Source organism: Pangasianodon hypophthalmus, chromosome 20 (genome assembly GCF_027358585.1).
Source record: "Pangasianodon hypophthalmus isolate fPanHyp1 chromosome 20, fPanHyp1.pri, whole genome shotgun sequence".
NCBI lineage: Eukaryota > Metazoa > Chordata > Actinopteri > Siluriformes > Pangasiidae > Pangasianodon > Pangasianodon hypophthalmus.
Genome location: NC_069729.1, coordinates 2,813,313 through 2,840,304, shown reverse-complemented (window position 1 = coordinate 2,840,304; position 26,992 = coordinate 2,813,313). Strand labels below are relative to the sequence as shown.

The window sequence follows — 26,992 nt, the reverse complement described above, 5'->3', positions numbered from 1 at the left end:
CTGTCAGAAATAATATTTGTTTGGTTATATATTTCCTTTTTTTAAACGTAAAAAGTGTGGCACAAAATTATTATGCGCCACTACTACATAGTTTTAGACAAGCGGCGCTAAAAACGCACGTAGCGTTACAGCAGTAGACGTTGTTTTTCCCCCACACGTATTCCGACAAACCCCGCCTCCCGCGCCTGCATTGGTTAGTATTGCTTCTTCTGATTGGCTAAGATTTCATACTGACAAGATGTTAGCCAATGGGATCAGTAGGAGCCCAGGAGGCGGGGGGGATCTAGGAATACGGGTGGGGGAGAAATAACACCAGGCGTGGCGTAAATACTTCCGCCTTTCTCAAAGGACCACAAAAATGGTAAGAAGATTTCTTCTGTATCAAAGTGGCAATATTTGTTTTTGGGATTAATGTTCAATGTCTGATTTTTTTGTTATAATAAGAGTGATAAATTCTACGTTAATTGACATCGAAAGATGAAGCTAGTTAAACCTGAAATTCCGTATTGATGCCTTTGCTAGCTTGCTAACGTTACCTAGCTAGCATATATTACTATGTTATAATCGTGTAGTGTATCTTTAATTATTTAAAACATAAAATACATATAATTAAATCTAGATTACAGGAGGTGTTTGTTGTTTTAATGTGCATTCATTTGCATTAAGTGATGGTGTTTATGGTAGTCACTGTCACTCCATGATGATGATGATGATGATGAAGAATAAGTTATAAAATCCGCATATATTCCTATAAAAAATGTAACCTATTTGGATGTTTTGATAGTGTTGCATTAATATAATTAATAATTAGTAATTAATGCATAATCCAGAATGAAATCTGCTCCACCGACCCTGAAGATCTGCCTCTTTAGACTGCATTGGCTTTAACACCTTGTGATGCAGGTGACTGACATCACAATTAACCTGAATTTTGTTTTAAAATGTCATCATTTTTCCAGACGGCGACCCTGCGTCCGTACCTGAACGCCGTGCGTGCCACCCTGCAGGCGGCCCTGTGTTTGGAGAACTTCTCCTCTCAGGTGGTGGAACGGCACAACAAGCCGGAGGTGGAGGTCAGGTGAGTCAGAGAGCGTGGGCTCGCTTCCAAACTTCTCAGTGTAAACACCCTGAGATTTACGCTGATAGACAGCAGCCATAGTGTGCTCGTGACGGTCTGGAAAATTTTACTCTCCCAATGTGATGTCTCTCTACAGGAGCAGCAAAGAGTTGTTGTTGCAGCCGGTGGTGATCAGCCGCAACGATAAGGAGAAAGTCCTGATCGAGGGCTCCATCAACTCGGTGCGGGTCAGCATCGCCGTCAAACAGGTACGGCATCCCGCACTCAGTCTGTCTTATCCTCGAACCAGTATTCACAAAGCATCACTAAACATCTCAATTAGGTGCAAGAAAAATATTTTCCTTAGGTTTTTTTTTTAAAGTAGGGATTTGCATTACAAGGTAATATTGGAATAATATTCAAATAATATTCTTTAAAGTCACAATAAAAGGTGTTGCAGAAAAAGGTCACGGTCAAAACACTGCTGTTTAATTAAATTTAATTTAATAAAAAAAACCATATTTAAGATTTTTTTGAATACTACTTTATGACTTGGTATAGCTACAGAAAACTCAAAGTACACATTTATGTGTAGAAAATGTATCAAACCGTGTCCTTATGACAGAAGCGACGTGTGCGGAGGCTTTAAGCTCTTCCTGTAGCAAACCTGTGAGGAATCAGTTTGAGCTTCAGCCCTGTGTTTAAACCCCAGCATTAACTCTGATGTTCCAACCAGGCGGACGAGATCGAGAAGATCCTGTGCCACAAGTTCATGCGCTTCATGATGATGCGAGCGGAGAACTTCTTCATCCTGCGAAGGAAACCTGTGGAGGTGAGGGAAACTGGAGAGGAAAAAAAAACACTATAGTTTTGCAATAAAACTACATCGCTGATGTATATCACAAGCAATGGAACAATTTTTGGAAGGAGTCTCCAGTGTCAGTGCTTTGTCACAGTCAGTACTTCAAGACAGAGGAGATTTAACGCCTTGTGGTTTCTCAGTAACATGACAAGCTGAGGTTTTTTTGGCTTATTAACATCAAGAGAAAAAAAAAGCGAGTGATGAGGAAATGTCTGTTTCTAGCTCCTTTAACGTAAGTGAGAACAGAAACTAACTTGTTTTGTCGATGTTCCACAACACACAATGTAACTATAAATGGATAAAAAAAAAGTATGGTGTACTTTAATAAATAAAAATCACTATGGAATGAAAGAATTAAAACACTTTAGGCTGTGCAGTTATTGGAAAATAATCCACTTTGGGGTGGAAGCAGTAACTTGCATCACCCCACCCTGTCACTGATTATTTTCCTATAACAGCACACCCCCAAGTGTTGTATTCCTTGCAGATCTAGTGTTCAGAACAGTTTATAGAGTTGATGGTGGTGTCCCCCCCCAAGACTCCAATTTCAGACCCGGCACGTTTTGACGGCTCGACTCTATTATGTGAATATAATTCTTGACCAAACATAAGCACTGTGTATGAATTAAACTGGAAGAAAAGAAGACTTGTGATAGACTTGTACATAAATGTAAAATTGCATATGTGTGTGTGTGTGTGTGTGTGTGTGTGTGTGTGTTTTATGACTTTCACTTCACCTTTTTCTCTCTCTCGCTCTCTGTAAGGGCTATGACATCAGCTTCCTCATCACTAACTTCCACACGGAGCAGATGTACAAGCACAAGCTGGTGGACTTCGTCATCCATTTCATGGAGGAAATTGACAAAGAGATCAGCGAGATGAAGCTGGCTGTCAATGCACGCGCTCGCATCGTCGCCGAGGAATTCCTCAAAAACGTACGCTTCTTTTCTGTCTCCGTCGTAGCTGCTGTGATTAGTGCACACTTGTATTTATTGTGTTGTTGTTGCTGTTGTAGTTTTGAGGATCTGTCTCTGAGCCCTTTATGGAGATTCCTGTAGAGAGAGGCATCGCAGGCTTTTACAGCTCAGCAGGAGCTCATCGTCAGTGAATCAACCGTCAAAAACCAACCCGAGGAACGACCGACCGACTGACCGACCGATCCTGCGATGTCGTATGCAGCGTCCCCTTTTCCCCTTTTCGCCTTCCGACTCCTGTTTAAGGTGCTTCTTGTTCCCATGGATATTGATAATTGTACATTTGAACATTAAAACAAAAAAAACCCCACATTTTCTGAGGAAAAAAAATACTCAAGGTCAAGGCAGGTCCTTAAAAAGTATTATTCAAATATCCATTAATATTGATGGGCACAGGAAATACCGTCAACACGATGTAAAGTCTCCAGTGGCTTCTATTCTCTGTTTCGTCTTTTATATACTCCATGTGTTTTTTTTTTTGTTTGTTTGGTTTTTTTTTTGTTATTAAGGAAAAAAGAATACATGGCATTGTGACAGGAAAAAAAAGTGGGTGTTTATATTTTGACACAGCCTCTGATTATAATTCCAGGTGAAAAGTAAAGTAATGACTGCAAAAAAAAAAATGTCAAACTGATGGTAACGATAAAACCAATAAAGATATATTGCGCTTTGTGTAGCCCGAGGGATTCATTTCTCTAATAAAGAGCTGAATAAAGGAGGAGAAGGAGACACTACAGTGAAAATTATATCGCATTAGAGGAGGATCAGTGCGAGAATCAGACAATATGCCTATAATTATAGTGTGAATCGAATCTTAGTATAAAAGCAGAAGGATGATTCATTTCCTTCCTCTCTGATGTGTATTGTAAAGTAAGTGCAGCGCATAATGAGAACACAGCAGCTCGACTTCCAGACAGACATACGCTTCATAAAGTCGTAAACAAAACTTATTTACTTTCAGCACAAAATGACAGAGCTGCTAAAACTGGAGAGGAATAAAGCGTAGTAGAGATGAGCGACATGACAGAAATATCGCATCACGATTCTCGAAGGCTGCGATACACAATGTGCATCATGCTATACAGGTCTGATAACAAACTGCAAAACAGTAATGTTGCTTTAAAAAAAAAATTATAAATAATAAATGTATGATTTTTATATTAAAATAATTTATCACAAGAATAAAAAAAATTACATCTGTAAACATTTTAACATTTAAAGATTAAATACATTTCAGTATTGTTACCTGCTTCCATTCAGTCTGTAATTAAAGTTATAAAAAGTAAATAATTATAGATGTCACAAATATTTGTGATTAACGATAAATTAATAATTAAAGACAAAATAATAATTACGATTAAAGAATTAAAGATAACAATATCTGTGACATCATTTATCAGGATATGGATATTTCATTGTCATGTCGCTCAGCCTTACACTTTCTACGATGTACAACGACATATGAATACATTCATAGCATGTTATTACACATTTATAAGGCATTATACACATCGTTATAACTATTTATGAAAACGGCACTGTTTCTAAATTGTTAAAAGAATACATTATAAGTAGTAGTGTTTATAACACACTATATCACCGTTATATCATCTCATAATGCACTATGTCAGGTCGGGCTTGCTGATATAACACGTTATAAACACAACTTATAATGTATCATGTTAACAATTCATAATATAAAGATAGCTGTAATGCATTTTCATAAAATAATTCTAAGTATAGATTTTATTTCACATGAATGAACTCAAAACCTTTACGCTTTAGCGCAACAGAAAGCGAAGACGCGTCTTATTAGGACTAACATGCAGTAATTAGGTTTTACTCAGAGATTTTTTTTTTTTTTAATTAAACTTTATTGCCATTAAGACACATTATTCCCATATTTATTCCTACAATAACCAGTGCATGATTACATCTCATTTTATATATATATACACACACACACACGGTTTATTCGTGTTCACTGTTTTTTACAGGTCAGAATGCACTTCACCGTTACAAACCAAACCCACTTAATAAAAAAATAATGAGCTCGATTTAAAATAATTTCATCTCAGGTTTATCTCACCCAAAAAAAACAATCGACTGATTTTGAAACTCACCTTTTAAAACACATAAAAGGCAAATAAATACATTTGTCTTGGTGTGAGGATGTTGGATTCATTCCAACCTCAAGACATGTGTTCTACAGAAATAAACAGGATTCACACACGTGACGTAGTGATCATTTCTTATTCACACACACACACACACCCCCACACATACACACCCCCACACACACCCCCACACACACATACGAAACAAAGTCATCCTTCCCTCAAAGTAACAGAGAGATAAGAATCAAATAGCGGTGTGACACAACGACAGAACAATACTGATTAAAAGAGGAGTGCAAGAGCTGCAAAACACACACACACACACACACATACATACACACACACACACACACACACACGGGAAAGCGGCACACCCAAACACATACGCAAAATGCAAGCCAAATATTATCCCGCCTGATATAAGTTCATTCGCAGTATGTTACATTTTACATCCTTCAGTGAAGGTTTTACACACGGTCCCAAAACCCAGAGGTGTAAAAAGGAAGTTTGAAAGTTTAACCAGATCAAACAGACTGTCTGTAGCGCGCGCAGTGATCAGTGTAGTGCTGTGTGACGTAATACAGTGTGATTTGTTGTTGTGCAAGTAAGTGTTTAAAGCTGACCTCGTCTCTATCCAACACGTGTGTGATGTTTGTGTGATTACTGCGGAAAATTCTTCAGCAAACACATTACCCTGTACTGATTTAAAAAAAAACTGTTTTACTCCATACTCGTTTATATTAGATGTCTAAGGGCAGCTGTTGGAATCAATCAACAAACAGTTAACAATAAAAGTAAATCAGCTGTTCCGTGAACACACTTAGTAATTTACATCTAACTGGCGTTTATCAGCATGAGCATGAGAGAAGGAAGAAAATCAGCAGAACTTCTGTAAATCTGATGGGAATTTTTAGTTCTGTCTGGCCTATGGCAATATTCACAGACAACCTTGCTAAAAATATATATATCTATATATATAAAAAATATAAAAAGATAAATGATGCCCAAAGAGGAGACAAAATATGCCAGTGTCTACCCAAAAGCACGTCTACACCAATCCAGCAACACATCAGTGGGTCTTCTGCTAAATGGCGAAAAAGTGTTTACACTTTCACAAATGTTTCTGAGAACTCCACGATTTGTAAATTAGTGTTTTTGGTAGCGCCCAAAAGACAAATCCGTCCCTCGGAAAAAGTGCGACATGTCTGTATGTCTGAAATATAAATGTGGATTTTACAACTGCCCTTAGACTTCCATCGTAAGTGACACAGGAGTAAACCAGTTATCCACTGCTTTCTCAGTACTAAAATGTTCTGAATTTCACGTCTCGAGTAATCACACGTACACTCCACACGCAGGAGATAAAGATTATATTCAAAAGCAAATCTTATCAACGATCCTGGTACTGATGCTGATCTGGAATCAGTTCCTGCTTAATGAACATTACTCTATAGTCAGAGTGTAAAGCCTGTAGAGCTGCGTCCTGTCTGTGAACCCTGGAGGATTAAAGGTACAGAGGGAGAAATGAAGACTCTGTGACACCAGACTCCGGATCCTTTCGTGATGGAGATGCCTGGAGGACAGGGGACCCTTGGAGAAAGGGTACTGAGACACACGGGAGAGGACGGCCAATGAGGTGAGGTCAGAGGTGAGGTGGAACGGTGCACAGGGCGTCCTCCGTGCTCCGATGCACAGTTACATTCTGTGGAAAACAACAGAAAATACAATTTTGTGGATGATTATTGAGATGTATGTGTGTGTGTATATTTTATATATATATATATATGAGACACTGTAATGGTGCCACAATCTGTATTACAGTGCAACTTCTAACTGATAATGTATACCGTTGGTTTATTAATGATTACATGTTCAAATCAGTTTATACAGCACTTTCTGCAAGGCTGACATTTCGCAACAGTGATAAAGCAATAATGTCATCACCAGCACTACAGCCAGGTTTAAGATGAACATACACAAACATAAACTTCGCCCTCTTGCCTGTAATATGCAACGTACTTGTACATACAGTCTCTAACAGCTCCTTGCTTGATGCTTCCAAGCCTCACAAATGTTATAATGATCCCCGAGCAGAGTCACTATATTTGTGCACACTTAATTTTTCGATATAATCCTTTAAAGCCCATAGAGTTCAGTACGCAAAGCTTGTCAGTACTCTTTTCTTCACATTAAATGTTATCAATGTTGTGGTTTTCAGGCAACCCAAGCATATCCCTGACCGTTTTAGAGTTTTAACTTCTATAAAAGCTTCGATCAAGGTACAGTTTAAAGTAAATCTTAATTAAGGCCTGCGTCAGTTCAGTTTGACTCCTTAAATCCAGACTCCTTAAAGGCAGCTCGTTATTTCAGTGCTTATTGAAGTAAGAAAACTGACACTGAGGTGTTCATTCAGCAAAAATAAAAGTTGTTTGAGCGAGGGTTTTCTTTTTTCTTTTTTTACTTTCCCGCAGGCAGGAGATAAGCAGCTTGCAGGACAAACAAGACAGAGGAAGGCCAAGCTCATTAACGTGAGCGCATTCTCACATACACACACACACACACACACACACACACACAGCGCTCAATCGTTCCCCTTCAGTAAACGCTTCATCCTGGTCAGGGTCAATGTGGTTTAAATTACTAATTCCTTCAAAGTTTTAGGAAGCAGAACCGACTAAAAGTTCAGTTCTGAGCACATCTCTCAGATGATCTCAACCATAAATACATATGAAGCAAAGAATTCTTAATCAATCTCAAAAACATCTGGAAGATGATGTTTAATTGTATATAAGTCTCGAGGTGTATGAATACAAATGGGCTTCAATGTCTATTAAACATATTTTATTAGCATTTCATTTAGACATCATCATTGTATAAATACCATTTTAAATAAAATCTAAATGCAAATCTAAATCCACTTCCCCATCAGTATGGAGATCTTCACGTTTCAAAGTAAAATCACAGCATTTTTTTTAAAAAGCCGATTCAATCTGGCTCTCTGTTGGCAAATTAAAATGTGATTTGTGCCACGGTAAAGCTAATACTCTCAACATGTACACTTTTTTTTTTTTTTTCCTCAGAAGGACAACATTCCACATAAATCGACACAAAACACAATGTTAGAAAAATCAAACCAATGGGAGTGTTAAGGTGCAAAGGCAGTTTAGCTCATGAAGTTAAACTTACTTGTGCATTAGAGCAATGCTAATCACTGCTTTTCATTCTCAGTGGTTAAATATATTATTGCGCAGCACATACTGTAGGGTAATTTTACGTAAACATAGTAAGTTATTTAACATTCTTACATTTAGCTTCATTAATTAAACGTGTTCCAGACGATGGTCTGGTTGTAAACATAGCTGCCAGTCATGCACATGCTGGCATAAAGTTCGTTAAGATGATAAGATTGATTAGTGTCAGGTCACAGAAGGAGCGATTATGGCTCCAAATCACTAATCTAAAGAATAATCAAATGATTTTTTTTTTTTTGAATATTGATTATCCCACAGGGAGTGTGTGCGTGTGTGTGTTTGTGTGCGGAGTGTCACTGATGAGCTGGCACTGTTTGCAAGGCCTCCTCTGGCATCCGCGTCACATCTACATTCTGTTCAACACAAACACAGAAAGGACATCACACAGCGGTAAATACAGCGCAGGAGGCACGCTAATGACCAGGAGAGATCCACGCGCAATCCACAACACACACACACGCACACACACACGCACACACACACGCACACACACACACACACGCACACCCACACGCACACCCACACGCACCCACACTCACCCACACACAGAGCGGCTCTGTATAACAGGAATCCCACGATGAGGAAGCGAAGGCTTTGAATATAAAATGGAAGTGAGACATTCGAGACAGTAACTGTGTGATGTGAACATAAGCAAGCTGCAGTGAAGACAAAAGCGATGTGATGAGACGATTTATTACAATTAGAACTGTGTTGGCTGTTTTAAGTGACACTATTTACAACATTAGTTAAAATTCTTGTGGTGTATTAATGCTGAAATTCATTTTTTTATCTTAGCACTTGTAATAATTAGTATACTTTTTAAGGATGAATAATAATAATAATAACAACAATAATACAAGTAAAAATAAATCTACAGTAACCACCAATAAGAACAAAATTGAATAAGTTTACACTATATTATTTATTTATAATTGAACTGTATTTATATTTATTACGAATGTAATTTATATTTATATTATTTCAAATTCAGATTCACAAATTCAGTTTCACACACAATCTGAATTTGAAATTATATATATATATGTATGTATGTATGTGTGTGTGTGTGTGTGTGTGTAAATTTAGATTTTTACATATTTATTGTAATATGATATTGTTTATTTAGATTATTTTCTTTAAAATTTCAACTATGTTTATACTATATTAGATATAATTTAGTTTTATTTGTACTAAAATTTAATTTCAGTACAAATAAAACTAAATTACAGCTAACATAATATACAGTTATATACAGCTTTACAACTGTATTGTAAAACTAAATTATGTATTGTGTTGATATATTTATTATAAATTTACATTATATTTATTTATGTGATCATGTGTGTGTATTTAAAGGGTTAGTTAACATTGCAGGCAAACAGCAGTTAATACATGTGTTAACTTACCTCATACACAGTACTCCTAGTTTATTAATGTTAATTAATGCAGTAAATTTAGTTAAAGAAACTTCCTTCCTAATACTATTCCCAATCACAAACTCTAGGACATTTGCATGTAAATACACAACCATCGGCGGTATACACCACAAGGTACACACCACAAAGGCCCGTCAGCCGTTTAAACCCTGCAGGGGGGCTCACGATGATGATGTCACACTAACGATCACACACTTAACCTTAACCTTAACCACACGCCCCCATCATCATCACTTGTGCTACTTCAGTTTCTTTTTGAGTGACACTGGTGTTGAGAAGCAATTACCTACCACGTTGGAACGTAAAAGACATTATCTGAAAATAAACCACTGCAAAATTTTATTTTGTCAAATGAGATTATTTCACAAAAGATTTATGCAGTGAATTTCAGTCTAAGGGAAGATTTATATTTGTTTGTTTCTGGACTACAGCTCAGTTTTATACTGAATCAGAAATACCTAGTATTGTATTGGTATGTGTGTGTGTGTGTGTGTGTGTGTGTGAGTGTGTGTTACCTCTGGTCTTTCCCTGTGTGTGTTCACCGCTTCCACCTTCAGGTAGATGGACTCCACTTTGCAGCCTGCAGGAGGAAGACATGCGGTCAGGAAATCATCCCATCACATTTACTTGCTAATGATAATAAATATATAAATAAAGGATAAAACTGACTATGGTACAGTCGTACGGCTGCGTGACTGAAAGAAAAAGGCAATGTGTTACCGTAAGCCACCGGCGTGAGCTTCAGCACTGTGTGCAGCGGGCACTTCAGGTACGGCAGCTCCTCTGTAAAAGACACACAGCTTTATTAAATGGAGGAAATTATTATGTCTATGTCCAATTATTAACAATAGCGAAGCAGCTGCGATACAATACCGAGTACAGTGTTAGTGAGGTCTATGCCTATTTTTGGCACTTTTTAACATCCAGGTTTAAAGGATCAATAAAAATGATCTTATTTCTAACAGATATGTCGTTTTGCATATCATTTTTTGCACTGATATTGCTAAATGTTGTTTAAGGACTGCAAAAGGTCACTCAACGAGCACTAACTGAAAGATACGAATGGCCTGATACTACCACTAAGACGTATATTTGACCCGTCCATAATGTTTACAACATATGATTGGGTGAAAGGTCGTCTTCTGTCTTGAAAAACATGATTAAATAAATTGAGTAAATAGGGTGAATAAATTAAAGTACAAAATCCTTACGGCCTGCTAGTTTACCATCTAAACAAAACAACAAGAAAACATGAGGAAATGCATTTTTTCCCCATTAAACCACAAATTGCTGAGGCAAGATGCAATTTAAAGTAGGCCAAAAAATTCCTGAATGATTAAGAAGTATTTTATATACTTCTTAATCATTCAGGAATTTTTTGGCATGTTTGTTCACGGCACGAGAGCCATCAGACTTTTAAGTGTTAACGTGAGCTGGGAGGTTATCGTCCAATAGGAGAGCTGCTCAGGCTCTTACCCGCTGTTTTATCCAGGAAGTAGGCCAGCAGGCAGCGCATGACCGCCTGGTGGCAGATGACCAAGACGTTCTCCTGCCGCTCCAGCTCCATGATGACGGGCTCGAGCCGCTGCACCAGATCTTCATAAGACTTAAAACAGAGGCAACACAAATGATCAGTGCTTTATTTTAACACTTTATTTGTATTTCTCCTTCTTTCTTTCGTATAAATGATAAGCACACGCTGTCTATTCCATCAACTGAGAGACAAGAGGACAATAAAATGCTGCCCGGCTGATAAGATGCCTTTCAGTGCGCAAATATAAAGTTGCCAAATCACTGATCTAAGTGCCTTCCACATGGACAGGGACAATCTAAACAAAAGAGGTAAAAAGTACATTGTGTGTGCAGGCAATGGAGTGTGGGCTTTCTCTCACGCACACACACCATTTAGAGTCCATAAAAACAACCTCATTACAGCCCTCAGCGAATCCTAATGGGTTTGTTTATCACAGCTTATCCTGTCTCACAGGAAGATTATCCTGTGTGTAATTATTAGTAGCCTGGTTACCCTTTAGCTGTCTGACAAGCACTCTCTCTCTCTCTCTCTCTCTCTCTCTCTCTCTCACGCACACAAACACAGAGTGAGGCTATAAATAACTGAGTGTGTAATGAAAACAGAGCTTAGTTAAATAACGTCACGCTTGTACTGTACATCCCGAGTGTCTCACCTCTCCTTTGGGATATCGGTACCGGTATTTGTCCTGGTCACGCAGCGCAAACTCCAGAGGATACCGCTGCTGAATCTCCTCGTACATCAGCTCCTCACACACACCCTGGACACACGGGAACATAGCAAAACATCAACACACGGGGTGTAAAAAGAAAACATAAGACACGTGCTCAGGCTCTGGCTTTTAATCCACTGACATTTATTATCAATCACTGCCATGAGAAGGATAACCAAAACTGTTTTAAAGGCCATAGCTTTTATAATAATGAGTAAATTGCTGGATGTTGTGGTTTCACAAAGCCACTCTCTCTCATACTCCATTGTAATATGAGAATACATTTACATACTGGAACTATGTTTTTACCACGACTAGAAAATGAATCTATACGTTAGATTTCGCAGAGCACGTGGAAACCCTGCCATATCTGTGAAGTTATTTTGCCTTTAGAGCCAGTGTGATGACAGAGTGGAGGTTTTTTTGCGACTCACAGCATCAATCTCATTGAGAGCCTTCCACTGCTCGTATGGCACGCCCAGACCCTCGGCAGTCTGAATCGTTCTCTTCATCTGACTCGTCCACACCTTCAGATCGCTGATGTTCTGCGAGCGGATGAACTGTCCCAAGTAGCGAGCAAACTGAGAGAGATCAACAACATTAATATCCTTAAACTTGCGTTACCAGAAATCCAGAATTCGATCCCGTTTGATTCATCGACACACATCATGAAAACCACCTGGCTTAATGCATTTACATTGGTATTTTTTTTGTCATAAATGTCAGGTCCTGTGTAGCAATGCAAGATCTTTCATCACAATTCATCATATAACCTGTAACTGGTGTGAAAAATACATAATGTGTGGAAAAACAGTTTCTAACTTGACCCTATTTCCTCTCCTCACCTCCTTTCCCCGGACCGTGAGACCCGAGTCGCCTCCGATTCGACCGTTAACGTTGAGGTCACTCTCTCCGTGCCGGCACAGGTAGATGGAGCGTGGCGTGATGTGGATGTTCATGAGGTAATACACGATTCGGCTCTGGATGTGATCCTGGACTCGGTTCACCAGGTACCGCCGACCCACGTCGATGATCTTTATGAAGGACAACTCTCTAAAAAATGAGATTAATAAAATGAGAAAGATTCGCTTTAATGCTAGTTTCCGCTACAAACCTTTATCCTAACACCCATCTTCTGTTTTTTAATGTTTAATGAAGGTAAACCTGACTTTTGTCAGATTTTTGTGAGTGTCTATGGATTTGCATCACAGAAAAGAAGCAGTAGGGGTGGCCAATATCATGAAAATATCATACCACGATTCTCAAAGACATTTCTATGACACATCACGATATACAGGTTTGCTTACAAACAGCCAGCAAAACATTTAAAAAATATGTAATGTCTACAACAACAAATATATTTAATTTTTTTAATATTAATATATATATGTATTTACAAAAAAAATCTAACACTGGATGCAAGAGGAGAAAAAAAAGAAAAATCTTAAACATTTTTTGTTACAATTTTAAAGATTAAGTACACAGTTTTAGCATCAAATCAGCTGCTTCCAGTCAGTTTGAAAGTATGAAAAAAAAAAAGATATTCCGATCTCAAAAAAGTGTACTGTGACATAATTTATCACGATACTGCTATTATATCGTCACATTGTCCAGCTCTATGAGACAATGCAGCCAACTTTATCATCAGATTTTTTTTTTTTTTTTTTTAAGGGAAATGCACAAACATTCATCTAATTGCAATTTTTTTAACTAACCACACTGCACTGCTTCCAAAAAGTGATCATTTTTAGGTTTATGTAGACTGAAACGCTTTGTTTTTAATTTTATTGAAAACAATTTTCTATTTGGAAAAAGGTTTAGATGTTGATCATTCTAAAAAAAAAATTGTTTGCTAGTTAATAAGCCTTTAGTTAGAAAAAAAACTAGTTTAGTATTTTGTCCTTATATAATTGCCTGTATCTTTGGGATTTGTCTGTCCCACTGCACTCTTTAAATGACAATGAATATCGTCCATTTGTATTCTAATCTGCGTTCTCCAGAAGCTTTACATATGCATGTAATCTTGTGTCGGCTGTTGAGATATAACGATGCTGCAATTGTTCTACTCCTTCGATGTATATTGCGTAATTTGCATACTTGTTCCCCAGCTCTAAAAAAAGGCTGTGATGAAATGCAGGAAAAACACTAAACTGTGCTGTAATGCTGTAACTCTATAAAGATTGCGTTTCCCTCTGTCACCTGTCTAAGACCTCATCCAGAGGCTGGTAGGAGTTCTCGTAGCATTTTATCCTCTTCATGAAGTCCTCCACAGCCTGCTCGGTGTTACAGTCTGTGTAGTCTGGGCTGCCGAGTTTCACTTGCTGGGGAAAATAAAGCCAAGATGGAGAGTAAGTGGGGAAACAAAAAGAAACATGGCTGTTGAGTAAGTGGCTGTAACACTAAGGATACTCACGACGATGTTTTCTGCAATAACGTCAGGATCTTCACATACAGACTCAACGAAGAAAACCTGAGAGAGAAAAGAAAATGATGTTTTAAAGAAAAAAAGATGTAGGAAACACACTACCTTGGCTAGCTATGTTTGCATGCAGTCTATTCATTTGTTAATGATCTGATTGACAGTTCAGTAAAAAAAAAAAAATAAAAATAAATAAATTAAATGAAACAAGATGGGTAATCCTTTTGATAAGTTAAAAAGACATATAGTAATCTAGTCAAATAGACGAATAATCGCTAGTTCTGCACGTGCTTTTGCATAATCACAAGCTCAAACAGCTAATCTTGTGAGGAAACCAAGTTTTACAGATTAACTACAATCTTTACATGTAAACATAACTATTACTGTGTTGCACCTTAAATCCATTTTGTTCAGCAAATCGAATGATGGTCTCTCTCCTCTCTCTCGTAGTATTTGTGGCATCAAATACCTGCAGATATCAAAAATGCAGAAGGGAACCATGACAGAATATGAGACAGAGAGATATGCACAAAAAAATGAATACAGTGCACATGATGATCAGGAATGAAGCAGTGCAATGCACTAGACACTTCTTCAGGTTTGTTCACATTTTTACTCACCGCCACTTGCCCCCCCTCCTCGGTGAGATACTGATTCACATCGTTAAGAGCTGCCAATGCACACTGCCTGAGAAAACAGGAAGTCAGGATTCTTCACTCAAGTCATGTCGTTTGCAATAATTGAACACATAACTTCATAATGAAACTGGGATGCATGGCGAAAGAATCGTCATTTTTACCCATAAATTACTTTAAGGTGTTAATTATCTGTTAATTAACAATCTCCACATATTAACCAGGGCTTTTTCTCTCAGCTGTAGTAATGATGATTTAGACATGTGTCCAGTCACATCATGGCATTTCTATTCTCAACACGCCAACACTTACTTTCTGATTTTGAGCCCCTCCTCGTTGTCCGGACGGAAGAACTCGAACGATTTGTAGATCTTCACACATTCTCGTCTGTACTGCCCTACGTTAAATTCTGCAGAACGAGAGGAAAAGGATGATTACGTTTAGTCACCTAGCGTTGAGTCTACAGAAACAAAAAGTTTCCCAAACGACTGCTGTGGCTTGATGCACTGGCTCGGAATAATGTATATTATACATCAGTTTTCTAATTAAAATCTAAAAATAAGCATCTAGTCACTATGTAGCCTATGTAGTGAGCACATATTGTGCATAGGAAGCTATATAAGATGCAGCATATGTACTGGAAGCTTAAAAACAATTATTTCTGTACAAAGACTAATTAAACAGTTAAATAATAGTAATTAGAACATAAATGGCATCAAAATAAATTCGTAGCATTTCAAACAGCATGGAAGGAGAGCCTTCAGAGCGACAGAAAATTTCTTAGTGCTGCTAGATCAATGTATCTCTCCACCCTAATAAAAGATAACAAGAATTATCCTAGATTCTTATTTAATACTGTAGCCTAATTAACTAGGAATAAGACCACCACAGAAGCATGAACACCATCAATATGTAGCAGTGACGACTTGAGGAATTTTTTTCAATGGCAAAAATTTCAGACTATAAATTTAAAACGACAATTCTATAACTAACCCTGTAGATAATAATATAACGATATCAGATCAACGATTACAATGTTTTACGCCCCTTCAAGAGACTAATTTTACTAATTTCCTCATCAAAGTCATCAACTTGTATACTAGATCCCTTACCTACATGTTTCTTCAGACAGATAATTCCAGAGGCAATCGAACCTCTTCTAAAAATAATCAATTCTTCCCTTAGCACTGGTTATGTACCTAAATCTTTTACACTAGCAGTGACCAAACCTCTGATTAAAAAATCCTGACCTCAACCCCTGTCAGCTGTCTAACTACAGGCTAATATCAAACCTCCCCTTTGTCTCCACGATCCTAGAAAAGTCTGTAGCACAGCAGTTATGCTCATACCTACATAGAAATAACATTTATCAAATGTATCAGTCAGGATTTATGCCTCATCACAGCACAGAGACAGCACTGGTTAAAGTGGTAAATGGCCAACTACTGGCTTCTGATCAGGGTTGTGTCTCCTTGCTCATGTTGCTTGACCTTAGTGCAGCTTTTGATGGACTAGAAAATGTTGTTGGAGTTAAGTGAACGGCCTTCTTCTGGCTCAGGTCTTGTTTGACTGATTGTTATCAGTTTGTAGATGTAAATGGTGACTTCTCTACGCATACTAAGGTAAAGTTTGGTGTTCCGCAAGGTTCTGTTTTAGGCCCACTTCTTTTTTTTTTTTTTTTTTTATAAATGCTACGTCTGGGTAAAATTATTCATAAACACGGTATTAGCTTCCACTTTTGTGCTGATGACACACAATTGTGTGTTTCAGCAAAGGCAGATGAGAGCTGATAAGATCAGCTTAATAAAGTTGAAGAATGTATGAAGGACATTAGACATTGGATGCTTAGTAACTTTCTTCTACTTAATTCTGACAAGACAGAAGTACTTGTACTAGGACCACATGCAGCTAGAAGTAAGCTTTCTGATTACATAGTATCTCTGGGTGGCATTTCTGTTTCATCTTGTGTAGCAGTAAAAGACCTTGATGTGATTATTGACTCCAGTCTTTCATTTGAAGCTCATGTAGATAATATTGCTAAGATAGCTTTCTTTCATCTCAGAAATACTGCTAAGATAAGCAATATAATGGCACTGTACGGTGCAGAAAAACTAGTTCACGCTTTTGTTACCTCTAGGTTGGATTATTGTCATGCTTTAGTGTCTGGATGTTCCAGTAGGAGCATAAACAAGCTCCAGTTAATCCAGAGTGCAGCAGCAAGAGTCCTTACTAGAACCAGAAGATATGACCACATCATCCCTATCTTATCCACATTGCATTGGCTCCCAATCAAATTTCACTCTGATTATAAAATACGACCATTGACTTATAAAGCAATGAATTGTCTCACACCGCAGTATCTGAGCGAACTTTTGGTCTTTTATGATCCGCCACGTCTACTTTGATCAAAAGGTGCAGGCTATATGTTGGTACCTCGAATAGTGAAGCCTGTAGCAGGGGGTAGAGCTTTTTCTTACAAAGCCCCACAGTTATGGAACAGCCTTCCAATTAGTGTTTGGGACTCAGACACAGTCTCAGTTGAAGTCTAGGCTGAAAACCTATCTGTTTAGCATTCACTCAGGCTTGTTGATGGTGGAGTGACTAGCCGCTTTATGTCGCAGTGCGCCCTCATGTCTGTGTTACCTTCTGGCTCTCCCTTTTAGTTATGCTCTCATGGCTAATCTTGCTGGAGTCCCTGCTTGCACTCTGCACACAATGTATATTGACCTTAACCATTATGTGATAATTATCATATGTAATAATCTCTGCCTCTCTCTCTCTCTCTCTCCCTTTCTCTCTCTCTCTCTCCTTCTGTCTCGCTACACGTGCAACTCCTGAGATACCAGTGATCCTGACCCCTTCCGCTCTCCGGACCTGCATGATCCAGCCTGATGCCCTACTTCTGGTTGGAGTTCTCATCACTTGGAAATCACTCGCTGTTGCTGTGTAAAGATACATGAGATTACTTGTACTGAGATCACTTAGAAACCATGACGACGGCTTTGGAATGCAATTGATACGAACGGTTTTGCCACGATGGCTTAGGACTACAATTGCTATGATAGCTTTACGACTGCAACTGCCACGAACAGTTTTGCACTCAAGTCTCCATCAGTGAACAGTTGATAACTTCAACAAAACAGACTTCATGTGAAAACTATAATCAATTTCCTGGTTACACAACAGTTTTTGACAATGTAGTACACAGTTATAGAAGGAAATGATGTATAATTGCACTATCCGGTGTCAACAAGATGAGGATGGGTTCCCTTTTGAGTCTGGTTCCTCTCAAGTTTTCTTCCTCATATCATCTCAGGGAGTTTTTCCTCACATTCGCCTCGTCTGGCTTGCTCATTAGGGATAAATTTATAAAATGAAAAAATTTATATCCTGAATTTATATACTTCTCTAAAGGTGCTTTGTTACAATGTCCATTGTTAATGAATTGAATTTTTAAAGAAAATGACACAGTTTACCTTTTACTAACGGGGTCATTACTAGATAAATTTAAATACTTGCTCGATGAACTTTGTGATGAGATTCTTTTGGGAAACTCTGCCTTGAATATCTGGATAGCATGCAACTTTTCTGCTTTCTACTGAGTCTAACGTGTTCAGTACTCGTGTGTCGGGGCTCGTGTACCTTTCGTTGGCACGCCAATCCAGTTGAGGTAGCGGGTGAGTTTCTTGGAGATGTAGGTCTTGCCCCGGGCTGGTAGGCCGACCGTGACGATGACAGTGGGACAGTTGGTCATGCATACTGAAAAGACAGAAACATGAACATCATCAGGCTATGTAAACAACAGAAAGAAAGAGAGAGAGAGAGAGAGAGGGAGAGAGAGAGAGAGAGACACGGACACCGATTTCTAAAATAGTGTTCTTTCATGGTGTCTGATAAGAACTGAATTCTGATAAAAATGCCTTTAATGCCCTGCGTTCTCTGTGTTTATTACAACCGTAAATAACGCTGCAGGAACTGAGCTGAGCTGATAAAGGCACGGCCAACATTCTCCTGTTTTATTGGCTGAACTCAAGCAGCGTCTTGTCTCTGTAGATCAGAGGTCATATGAAAGCGTGGAAGATACAAAAATTACACAATGTCACATACTGATGCCCTGACATTACAAAATAACAAAGTGAAGAGTGCATGCTGTTTTGAGGCAAACTCAAAAAACGAAAGAAGCTAAAAATGAGCTTTGAAAGGCTTAAACAGATATATGATGAAACATCTTTAAAATCATACCCACCAAACATGATCATTTTGACAAGAAGACGCCGAGATTGACTGAAAACCTTCACAGATGTAGAAAATATACACCATACACAAAATGATTACATACCTTCATATATGCTTCATATATGAAGTAATGAAAAATATGGACACCACGACTGAATCATTTTGGTGGTGTAATATCTTACATATGTTTACTTACAGGTTTTTTTTTTCTCCAAAGTATAGTTCACTAAAAAATTAAGGTTGAATAAGTGTTCACCCTTACATCATTAAACAAACAAGTGTTTACAAGCTGACTTTAGCTAACTTTCTTTTACTTTCTCCCACAAAGTAAGCAAACAAGGTCGTAGAAATGTGGTTTTATACGTGTTTTCCTGTAGTAACTTGTTTATTAACGTCCTGAAAAGGACACTTAGCGAATAATCTGTCGTTTTTCTTCATTACAACACCTAGCTAGTTTTGCTACAAGCGTCGCACACTAGCGTACTAAACAGTGCGTAAAATTAGTACGAAACAACCGGGCGCGTGCCCACGCGTTCCCATGGTTACCCACGTTGTTCTGCGCGGATGCGTGCTATTTGTGCGTGCTTTCTAGTAGGCTAGTGCGCGTTTTGAACGCAGTTAGCCGAGACGACTGGGAGCAGAGCACCGGGTGCGAAGAAGCGTCACGTCGCAGTAGCGCATCCTACCTACCCCTCCTCTGAAAGATGGGCTTCTCTGGAAGGCCATTTTTGCAGGGCATCCATATTTTCTTCAGTGGGTTTTGGGTGAGCTCTCTGGACGGTGTAGGGCGACAGTCATCCGTGCAGCCTCTGTTGTTGTCCATTGTGCTGCTCTTCCGCGTGTGTGTGTGTGTGTGTGTGAGAGAGACCTACTAGAGTAGTGTAGAGTAAACCACACACACAGACACGCGTGTGAAAAAGCTAAAGGCAGAGTAACATGATTGGATTGATGGTGTACAACCCAGTCACGGTGTAAAACCCGCCCCGTTCACTAGAAACCAGCCTCAAGCCCATGCACACAGTCAGACGCAGTTAGCGGCTCATATGGGCTGAGAAACTGCAGAGCGGGGTTACCGTACTGTCCCTAAAAGACGCGCACATACCGTACTGTACTTACTCTACGCGGCTAGTACATGCGTAAAATGATTAGTTATTTAATTACTAAGTAAAATGTATATACACAGAGCTATTCTAGACAGTTGTCACATAGTGTCACATTCACAATATATAAAATAAACAAGTCAGGGAATAAGAACATACTACAACATAACACACAGCCATAAAGTAAGACAACATAAACCATTAAAAATAAAACAAAACAAAAGGCACATCACTCAGTATAAGCTAGGTGAAATCCAAAAATCTTGTAAAAATGCGTTTTTAAGAGTTTCTGAAACCCTGACTCGGAGTGTGTGGATCTCATGCTCAAAGGAAGATCATTCCAAAGTCTAGACGCTAAAACAGCAAACGCTCCATCTCCATTAGTTTTTCATTAAGCCCTTGGGGTGATCACCAGGTTTTAATTCAATGATCGTAGACTCCTTGTTGTCTGTATGGAATCGATAATTCAGTAATATAAGAAGGGGCTTGGCCATGCAATGCTTTATAAGTAATAAGTGAGATTTTAAAATCTGTTCTGTATTTGACTGGAAGCCAGTGAAGTTCAGCCAAGACTGGAGTAATATCGGCACCACGAGGAGTTCAGGTTAAAAGTCTTGCAGCGGCATTTGTCCTAGTAAAGTCTGTTTTTTCCCTTATGAATTGCTGTGCTTTTTTTTTTTTCTGAACTACCCCATTTCAGGATTTTATTGTTATTTTGTTTGATGTCTGTATGTTCTTGACCCATCACACATCACCTTAAATCAGGCAGCTTTTTTTTTTTTCTTTGACAGATCCATTTTTAGCAGGAAAGGTACAGAAGCACATTTCTCCCACGTAAAAAGGGGAACATACATAATATTTTTCTTTATTTTTGGCAGCAACATGTCAACATTTCTGAGATAATAAGCCACAATTCTGAGAGGAGTTATCTCTCATTTTTACTTATCATTGAGAAAAGTCAAATTATTGAGAAAAAAGTCAGAGGTCTGAGATAAGTAAAAATTTTGAGAAGTCAATTTTGAGATAAGAACTTTAGAGATAATATGTCAAAATGTTGAGACAGCAAGTCAGAGATAAGTTGGGTTTCTGAGATAATATATCAACATTTTGAGGTAAATCAGAATTTTAAGATGTTGAGATAATAAGTCAGCATCAGCAAAGTCAAAATTTTGAGATACTATGTCAAGATCATGAGATAAGGTAGAATTTTGAGATCATCAAAATTTGAAATTTGAGATAAGGTAGAATTTTTAGATGTCAAAACATAGATAATGGGATATTCTAAGATAATAGGTCAAAATGTAGGTCAGAGATACTAAGTCAAGATCATGAGATAAGGTATAATTTTGAGATAAAAAACATGAGATGTGAAAATTTTGCACTAAGTTAAAAATGTTGATATAATAAGTCAGAAATCTGTGATAAATAACAATTTTGAGATGTGATATTTTGAGATAATAAGTCAGAATTTTCAGATATTAATTCAAGATCTCAAAATTCTGACTTAAGTATCTCAAAGTATCTCAGTATCTCAACATTTTGCCTTATCTTACAATTCAAAAATTAGGACTAATCTCAAAATTCAGACTAAAGCAAATCTTAATTTTGAAATAAGTCAGAACTGTAAGATAATAAGGCAAAATGTTTAGATAATATGTCTGAATTTTGAGATACTAAGTCAAGATAATGAGATAAGGTAGAATTTTTAGTTAATATGACAAAATGTTGAGATACATCAGCGATAATTGAGTCAGAATCGTGAGATAATAAGTCAGAATGTTGAGATTATTATTATTATTATTATTATTATTATTATTATTATTCTATGTGTTACTATTATTGGAAAAATCTGTGATTATGTAGCCAGGACTAATTTCAGTGCTCAAATGCTATTTATGCAATTTATATTTAGGCATATTTTAGAATATAACTTAATATTAATAAATATCTGCGGTTAGAGATATAATAACTAATCCAAAACATTAAAGTTTCTGACTCCTCATGCTTAAGAAAATATCAATACCTTTTTGCTTTTAATACAAACTCAATTTTCTCTCTGTCTGAGGCAGTATAATTAATATCGAAATCCATTTGAACACTTACAAAATCTTTTAGAAATGCGCTCTGGTCCAATTTATCTGTTTTAAAAGAATTATAAAAGGCATATGCTTTCAGTCTGTCTTTTTAAATTTCCCACCTATTATAATTTATAAAGTCAGCTGATTCCATGATTTACCAACAATACTATAAACATGTGCTGGTTTTGGCACTTAGAGCAGTGTGACTGAGTAAGAAGTTTATGACTCACTGTTGTAGAGTCAATTCTAGCATTTAGTGAAGGGGTGTGTGCGTGTGTGTGTGTGTGTGTGTGCATGTTTTGGTGACATGGTGTTATTGACTTCCTTAAGACCTCTTCCACCATGTCACTGTGCACACAAGCAATCAGACTGTGTCTATTCCACAGTAAACTGTACTGAATCTAAACATCAGAACATTTGGGCTCTTGGACTAGCTTTATAATAAAAACAGTCCGGTGAATGTGATGACACAGTGACAGCAAGCTGATTGAAAATCACGGTGTAAATCTTTGAGCATAAAAGCACCGGACGTGTGGTTTTCCCCAAACCGCATATCCTGTTTAGTAACTGTAACATGACCAAGTGTGCTATCAGTCAGTCGGATTCAGTGCTACGACACATTTCTGACACGTTTCTGAATATCCACAAGGTGGCGATGAGGGATATCAGGATACAGTCCGGATCCACCCCCTGTGGATTGTGGGTAAGGGACATTTACATCAACAGCTTTATTAACAGCTCTCATATCTGAATAATGTATTACGTGCTAAAATATGAGCTCCTCTTTGAGCTATTTTTTGATGTGAATGTAAATGGAAGAGAAATGAAGAGGTGAATAGAAGAGACCGCGCTCTGAGACCTACACCTTTAACAGACGCTGTTGTGTACTGATATTATTAACACAAACTCTTACTAAATGGCTAACCGAATAAAGCCAGGGATGAAATCACTGACAAATGGGGAAGCACTGAGAAAGAAAAATTTCAGTGAAAATGGAACAAAACTAAGAAACACAAATGTGTAACAAGGGATGCAACAACCACAGAGAAATAGATTTCAACACAAATCTGAGCACACTGTCTTCCTTCCTCCGACCGTAAAGCTGATGGATGTTGTATAGTTTCTACAAGTGTAAAGAACGAACCCACGTTATTCCCCAGCAAAAAGATATAGGTGATAAAATGTCACCATACACTTTTTTATTTATTTATTTATTTATTCATTCATAGCATTAAAACAGTTTTAATAACAATTACTTTGAAAGCAGAGGATTTGATGTTGTACTGAATCTTGGAAATTGTAAAATATTAAAAATTTTTTGCATTTTTTCCCTCCTTTTCAGTGGTAAATCATTTACTTTCTAGACATTAAATCGTTAAACCCAGTTTTTTTTTTTACACTGGAGACTCCTCCCATCGATGTTAAAATAATTGTCTCCTTTCAGAATGCTTCACTGCACAATAATTCAATGTTTTTCTTTGTTAAATAACAACACAATTCTGTAACATGGCAAGCTGTGTATTTTGTTTGTTTGTAACTTCAGGAGAGAGAAAGAAACGTGTTGCTGGTGAGGGAATGACTAACTGCTATAACGTAAATGATAACACGTGGACATTCTAGCGACATTAAACGTAACTATAAAAGGATAAAAAATGTCATGTGTTGTTCTTTAATAAATTAAAAACCGCAGGACACGTTGTTGAAGGAAAATAATCAACTTTGGGATGGTAACAGTAACTCTGCTTCATCACACCACCCTGTCGTTGATTAATTTCTGATAGCAGAACACACACCAAGTGGTTTATTCTTTACGTCTCACATTGTTTACTTCCACAAAGATGTTTATTCGAGATTGTATACTTGATAGTCGTAACAGTTAAAAAGAAATCTTATTAATGTCACACAAACACCCAGCAAAGCTGAGGAAAAATTGCAGGAAGGTTTTTTTTTTTTTTTTTTTTTTTGGACATTTTGAAAGAGCATGATGTGTCCTTCTCACAGAACGCAATCCTTAATGCCTTAATGGAAACTTGCAAAACATGGCTAGTTAATAATATTTTAGTAATATAATATAATAACTGTTAACATGATATGAAATTTAAATATCGTCACACGCCCATTTCCCAGTCGTATATTAAACGGAGCAGCACTGTGACTTTTTCCGATCCTCCTCCTATCTGCTAATGAATCTGTACACTAAGAGCACTACAGTAAGCACCCTTCGCACCAGGACAGGCACGGTCAGGCATGTTTACTCCGTGTATAGGGGTGTGGATTCTGGCCTGGTCACCTTCTCCTACACTCTGGCTGTTACATAATCCACACTCCGTCACACCAAACACCCCTCTAATCTCTTAGGTACAAACTGTCTGTTGCAGTCAGATCTCAGGGGAAAACAAAATCTCCACCTGTAGAGTAAACAGCATGGACCCGTTATGGAAAACTCTGGCTACATCAACCGTGCAAACAACAATATCTGCTTCTTTCTTAGCGCATGCAATCACACACAGAACGATTTCTTAAAACCACAGCCCACTACAGCATAAGTGTGCACAGACTTGTGCAACACAACATGTACAGTCATATAAAGAGCTTAGTGTGTTGACGCAGTGTTTAAATGATTGCGCCAGTCTGCCAACAAGGGTTTGAGGTAATGAAAATGCAATTACACACCATATTGTCTTTCTACTTCCCTTTTTTCTAGTCCAACTGATTGTCAGTTGAGTTTAGCATACTCGAGCACTTAAAAAAACAACAACAACAACAACACAAAAGTCAGATACACTGTCAGAAAAAAAGAGTACTAAACTGCACCTTTCCTCATCACTAGAGTGGCATCATCAAGTGTACACCTTTTGCACCTTTTACTTAGAAAAGTGTATTTTTAAAGCTATACTCTAATCCAATTACGTACCTTCAGTAAGAAATAAAACTCTTACAGTCATGTTATAGAAAAATAAATCAACAACAGGACAGCGTAATGAAGCAGAGTTCCTGTTACTACTCCATAGTGGATTATTTTCCAATAACATCACGTCCCAATGTGTTTTATTCCTCTTACACCACAGTGATCTTCCAATCATTACAATTTAAATTTATTAATGAATGACATGTAATATGTTTTAGCCATTTATAGTGACATTTACTGACAAACACAAACACACATCTGCTTACAGAAAGCTTAAGCACATAAATTAGTGTTATATTATTATACACACTTTTTTTTAAAACAAGTTTTGTTAGATTTGGATTATGTGGATCGTGTGTCATACAAGTACCGGGAATGAGATAAACCTGTGATCTGAACTACCTTTAGAGGTGCTGTTTTAGAAAATTAATCAACATCTTCTGTCTGATTGGATCGGAAGGTACAAAAGAGTGTAAAGGTGTAAAGAGTACCAGCTCAGCGACAAGGAAAGCTCCAGTTTATTCCCCTGTTTTGCCACATCAAGCCAACAAAGTGATCAGTACAAGCAAAGTGGTGTAAATCTCAGTATTCTGTGTATTTTATAATAGGGTACTAAAGCTTATCTCAGACGTCCATTGGTCCATTGATCTCAGGAGATGACATTTACGCACACACACACACAATTATGGTGTAAAGTCAACACTGCATACACTCCATGCAGAACAAGAATGACATGAATGTCCCAATTATTCAAGAATGTGACATACACCTACTATACAACTAGTGAAAAAAAAAAAAAAAAAAAAAAAGAAAAATGCATCATGCTTTCGGTACTTTCACCAAAACCACACACTCAAAGGTGATTTAATTCATGATCACGGTCAACAGCAAACACACAACACACTATGTCCAATGCCAATGCCAATCCCAGTGCAATGCAACGCCACCCAGCTAACACACACAGCTTCTTACACACCATTAAACACGCTCAGCCAGATTTGTGCATGGATAACCTCACACACGAGGCAGTCTAGTGCAAAGTGCATGAAACGTGGACTATTATTTTCGCGTGTGATCACTCGAATTCTGAATGTAAACGCTCTTGATGCTGCACACCGCCTACGTGCCGACTCTTGTTTACTTCTTCCTCCTCAGAGCGCGAGGCAAAAACACAGCGTTCACTTTCAAGCCAAATGACTCTCTTTCTTCTTCTCCGGGTTCTGAATAGAAAAACCTGGGTTTCTTACCCGCCCTGTCAGAATTTGGTGTGTTTTTGGACTTGGCAGCACCCCTCATCTTCCCCCTGCTTTTACACCGTCCGTCCTTCGCGTTCGTGAGTGTGAACGTGTAGTGATGACTCTGATTCGGTTCTTTTTTGTGTTCGACTCTTTTAAAGCGAGTCTTTCTGAAGAATCGATTCCCAGGCTCGAACGAATCCCAAAAGAGATTTTAGTTTCTTTTTTAAAAGCCTGTTCTTTTTTTATCTGCTTTGTCTTGCTGATTATACAGTGTGGCAACCACCAATTAAACCTGTAGCCTTAGAAGTCTATATAATTACCACTTTCTTTAAAAAAGAGCTATTTTCTTACTAGCTATATAAAAGTTTGCTATATGGATGAAATACCAGTGTAAACCCGTGATCATGGCCTACACTGTATTGTAGTTAACGTAATTGT

General features: G+C 37.8%; 2 protein-coding genes across 5 annotated transcripts; one reads left to right on the top strand and one right to left on the bottom strand.

Annotated features, from left to right (window-relative positions):
* Positions 1 to 224: 224 nt before the first annotated feature.
* On the top strand, positions 225 to 3,569 carry arpc4l (actin related protein 2/3 complex, subunit 4, like). Its single transcript, XM_026935777.3, has 6 exons — positions 225 to 361; positions 960 to 1,078; positions 1,215 to 1,326; positions 1,794 to 1,889; positions 2,684 to 2,854; positions 2,935 to 3,569. Exons 1-6 carry the CDS (start codon positions 359 to 361, stop codon positions 2,938 to 2,940), a joined length of 507 nt encoding a protein of 168 aa, XP_026791578.1. The 5' UTR covers positions 225 to 358; the 3' UTR covers positions 2,941 to 3,569.
* Positions 3,570 to 4,744: 1,175 nt separating this feature from the next.
* On the bottom strand, positions 4,745 to 26,759 carry pfkfb4a (6-phosphofructo-2-kinase/fructose-2,6-biphosphatase 4a). 4 transcript variants are annotated; one of them, XM_034314412.2, is made up of 15 exons: positions 19,921 to 26,540; positions 18,637 to 18,753; positions 15,307 to 15,403; positions 14,980 to 15,046; positions 14,754 to 14,828; positions 14,354 to 14,410; positions 14,140 to 14,261; positions 12,786 to 12,993; positions 12,375 to 12,521; positions 11,884 to 11,988; positions 11,174 to 11,303; positions 10,418 to 10,480; positions 10,213 to 10,277; positions 8,801 to 8,853; positions 7,835 to 8,614 (listed from the first exon to the last, which is right to left on the bottom strand). In XM_034314412.2, exons 1-15 carry the CDS (start codon positions 20,051 to 20,053, stop codon positions 8,608 to 8,610), a joined length of 1,446 nt encoding a protein of 481 aa, XP_034170303.2. In that variant the 5' UTR covers positions 20,054 to 26,540; the 3' UTR covers positions 7,835 to 8,607. The 4 variants fall into 4 exon arrangements, with proteins under 4 accessions (XP_026791182.3, XP_026791181.3, XP_034170303.2 ...); XM_026935381.3 differs by lacking the exons at positions 7,835 to 8,614; positions 8,801 to 8,853; positions 19,921 to 26,540 and adding exons at positions 4,745 to 6,712; positions 26,564 to 26,759; XM_026935380.3 differs by lacking the exons at positions 7,835 to 8,614; positions 8,801 to 8,853 and adding an exon at positions 4,745 to 6,712 and having other exon boundaries at positions 19,921 to 26,015.
* Between the last annotated feature and the right edge of the window lie 233 nt (positions 26,760 to 26,992).

Excerpts from the sequence above, each read along its gene's own strand:
- pfkfb4a (XM_034314412.2), bottom strand. The coding sequence starts at position 20,053 with ATGGACAACAACAGAGGCTGCACGGATGACTGTCGCCCTACACCGTCC. Across the intron at positions 14,411-14,753 it reads CTGAACAAAATGGATTTAAG|GTTTTCTTCGTTGAGTCTGT; the intron begins GTGCAACACAGT and ends TTTCTCTCTCAG. Across the intron at positions 11,304-11,883 it reads ACCGATATCCCAAAGGAGAG|TCTTATGAAGATCTGGTGCA; the intron begins GTGAGACACTCG and ends CTCTGTTTTAAG.
- arpc4l (XM_026935777.3), top strand. Across the intron at positions 1,327-1,793 it reads TCAGCATCGCCGTCAAACAG|GCGGACGAGATCGAGAAGAT; the intron begins GTACGGCATCCC and ends TGTTCCAACCAG. Across the intron at positions 1,890-2,683 it reads TGCGAAGGAAACCTGTGGAG|GGCTATGACATCAGCTTCCT; the intron begins GTGAGGGAAACT and ends GCTCTCTGTAAG.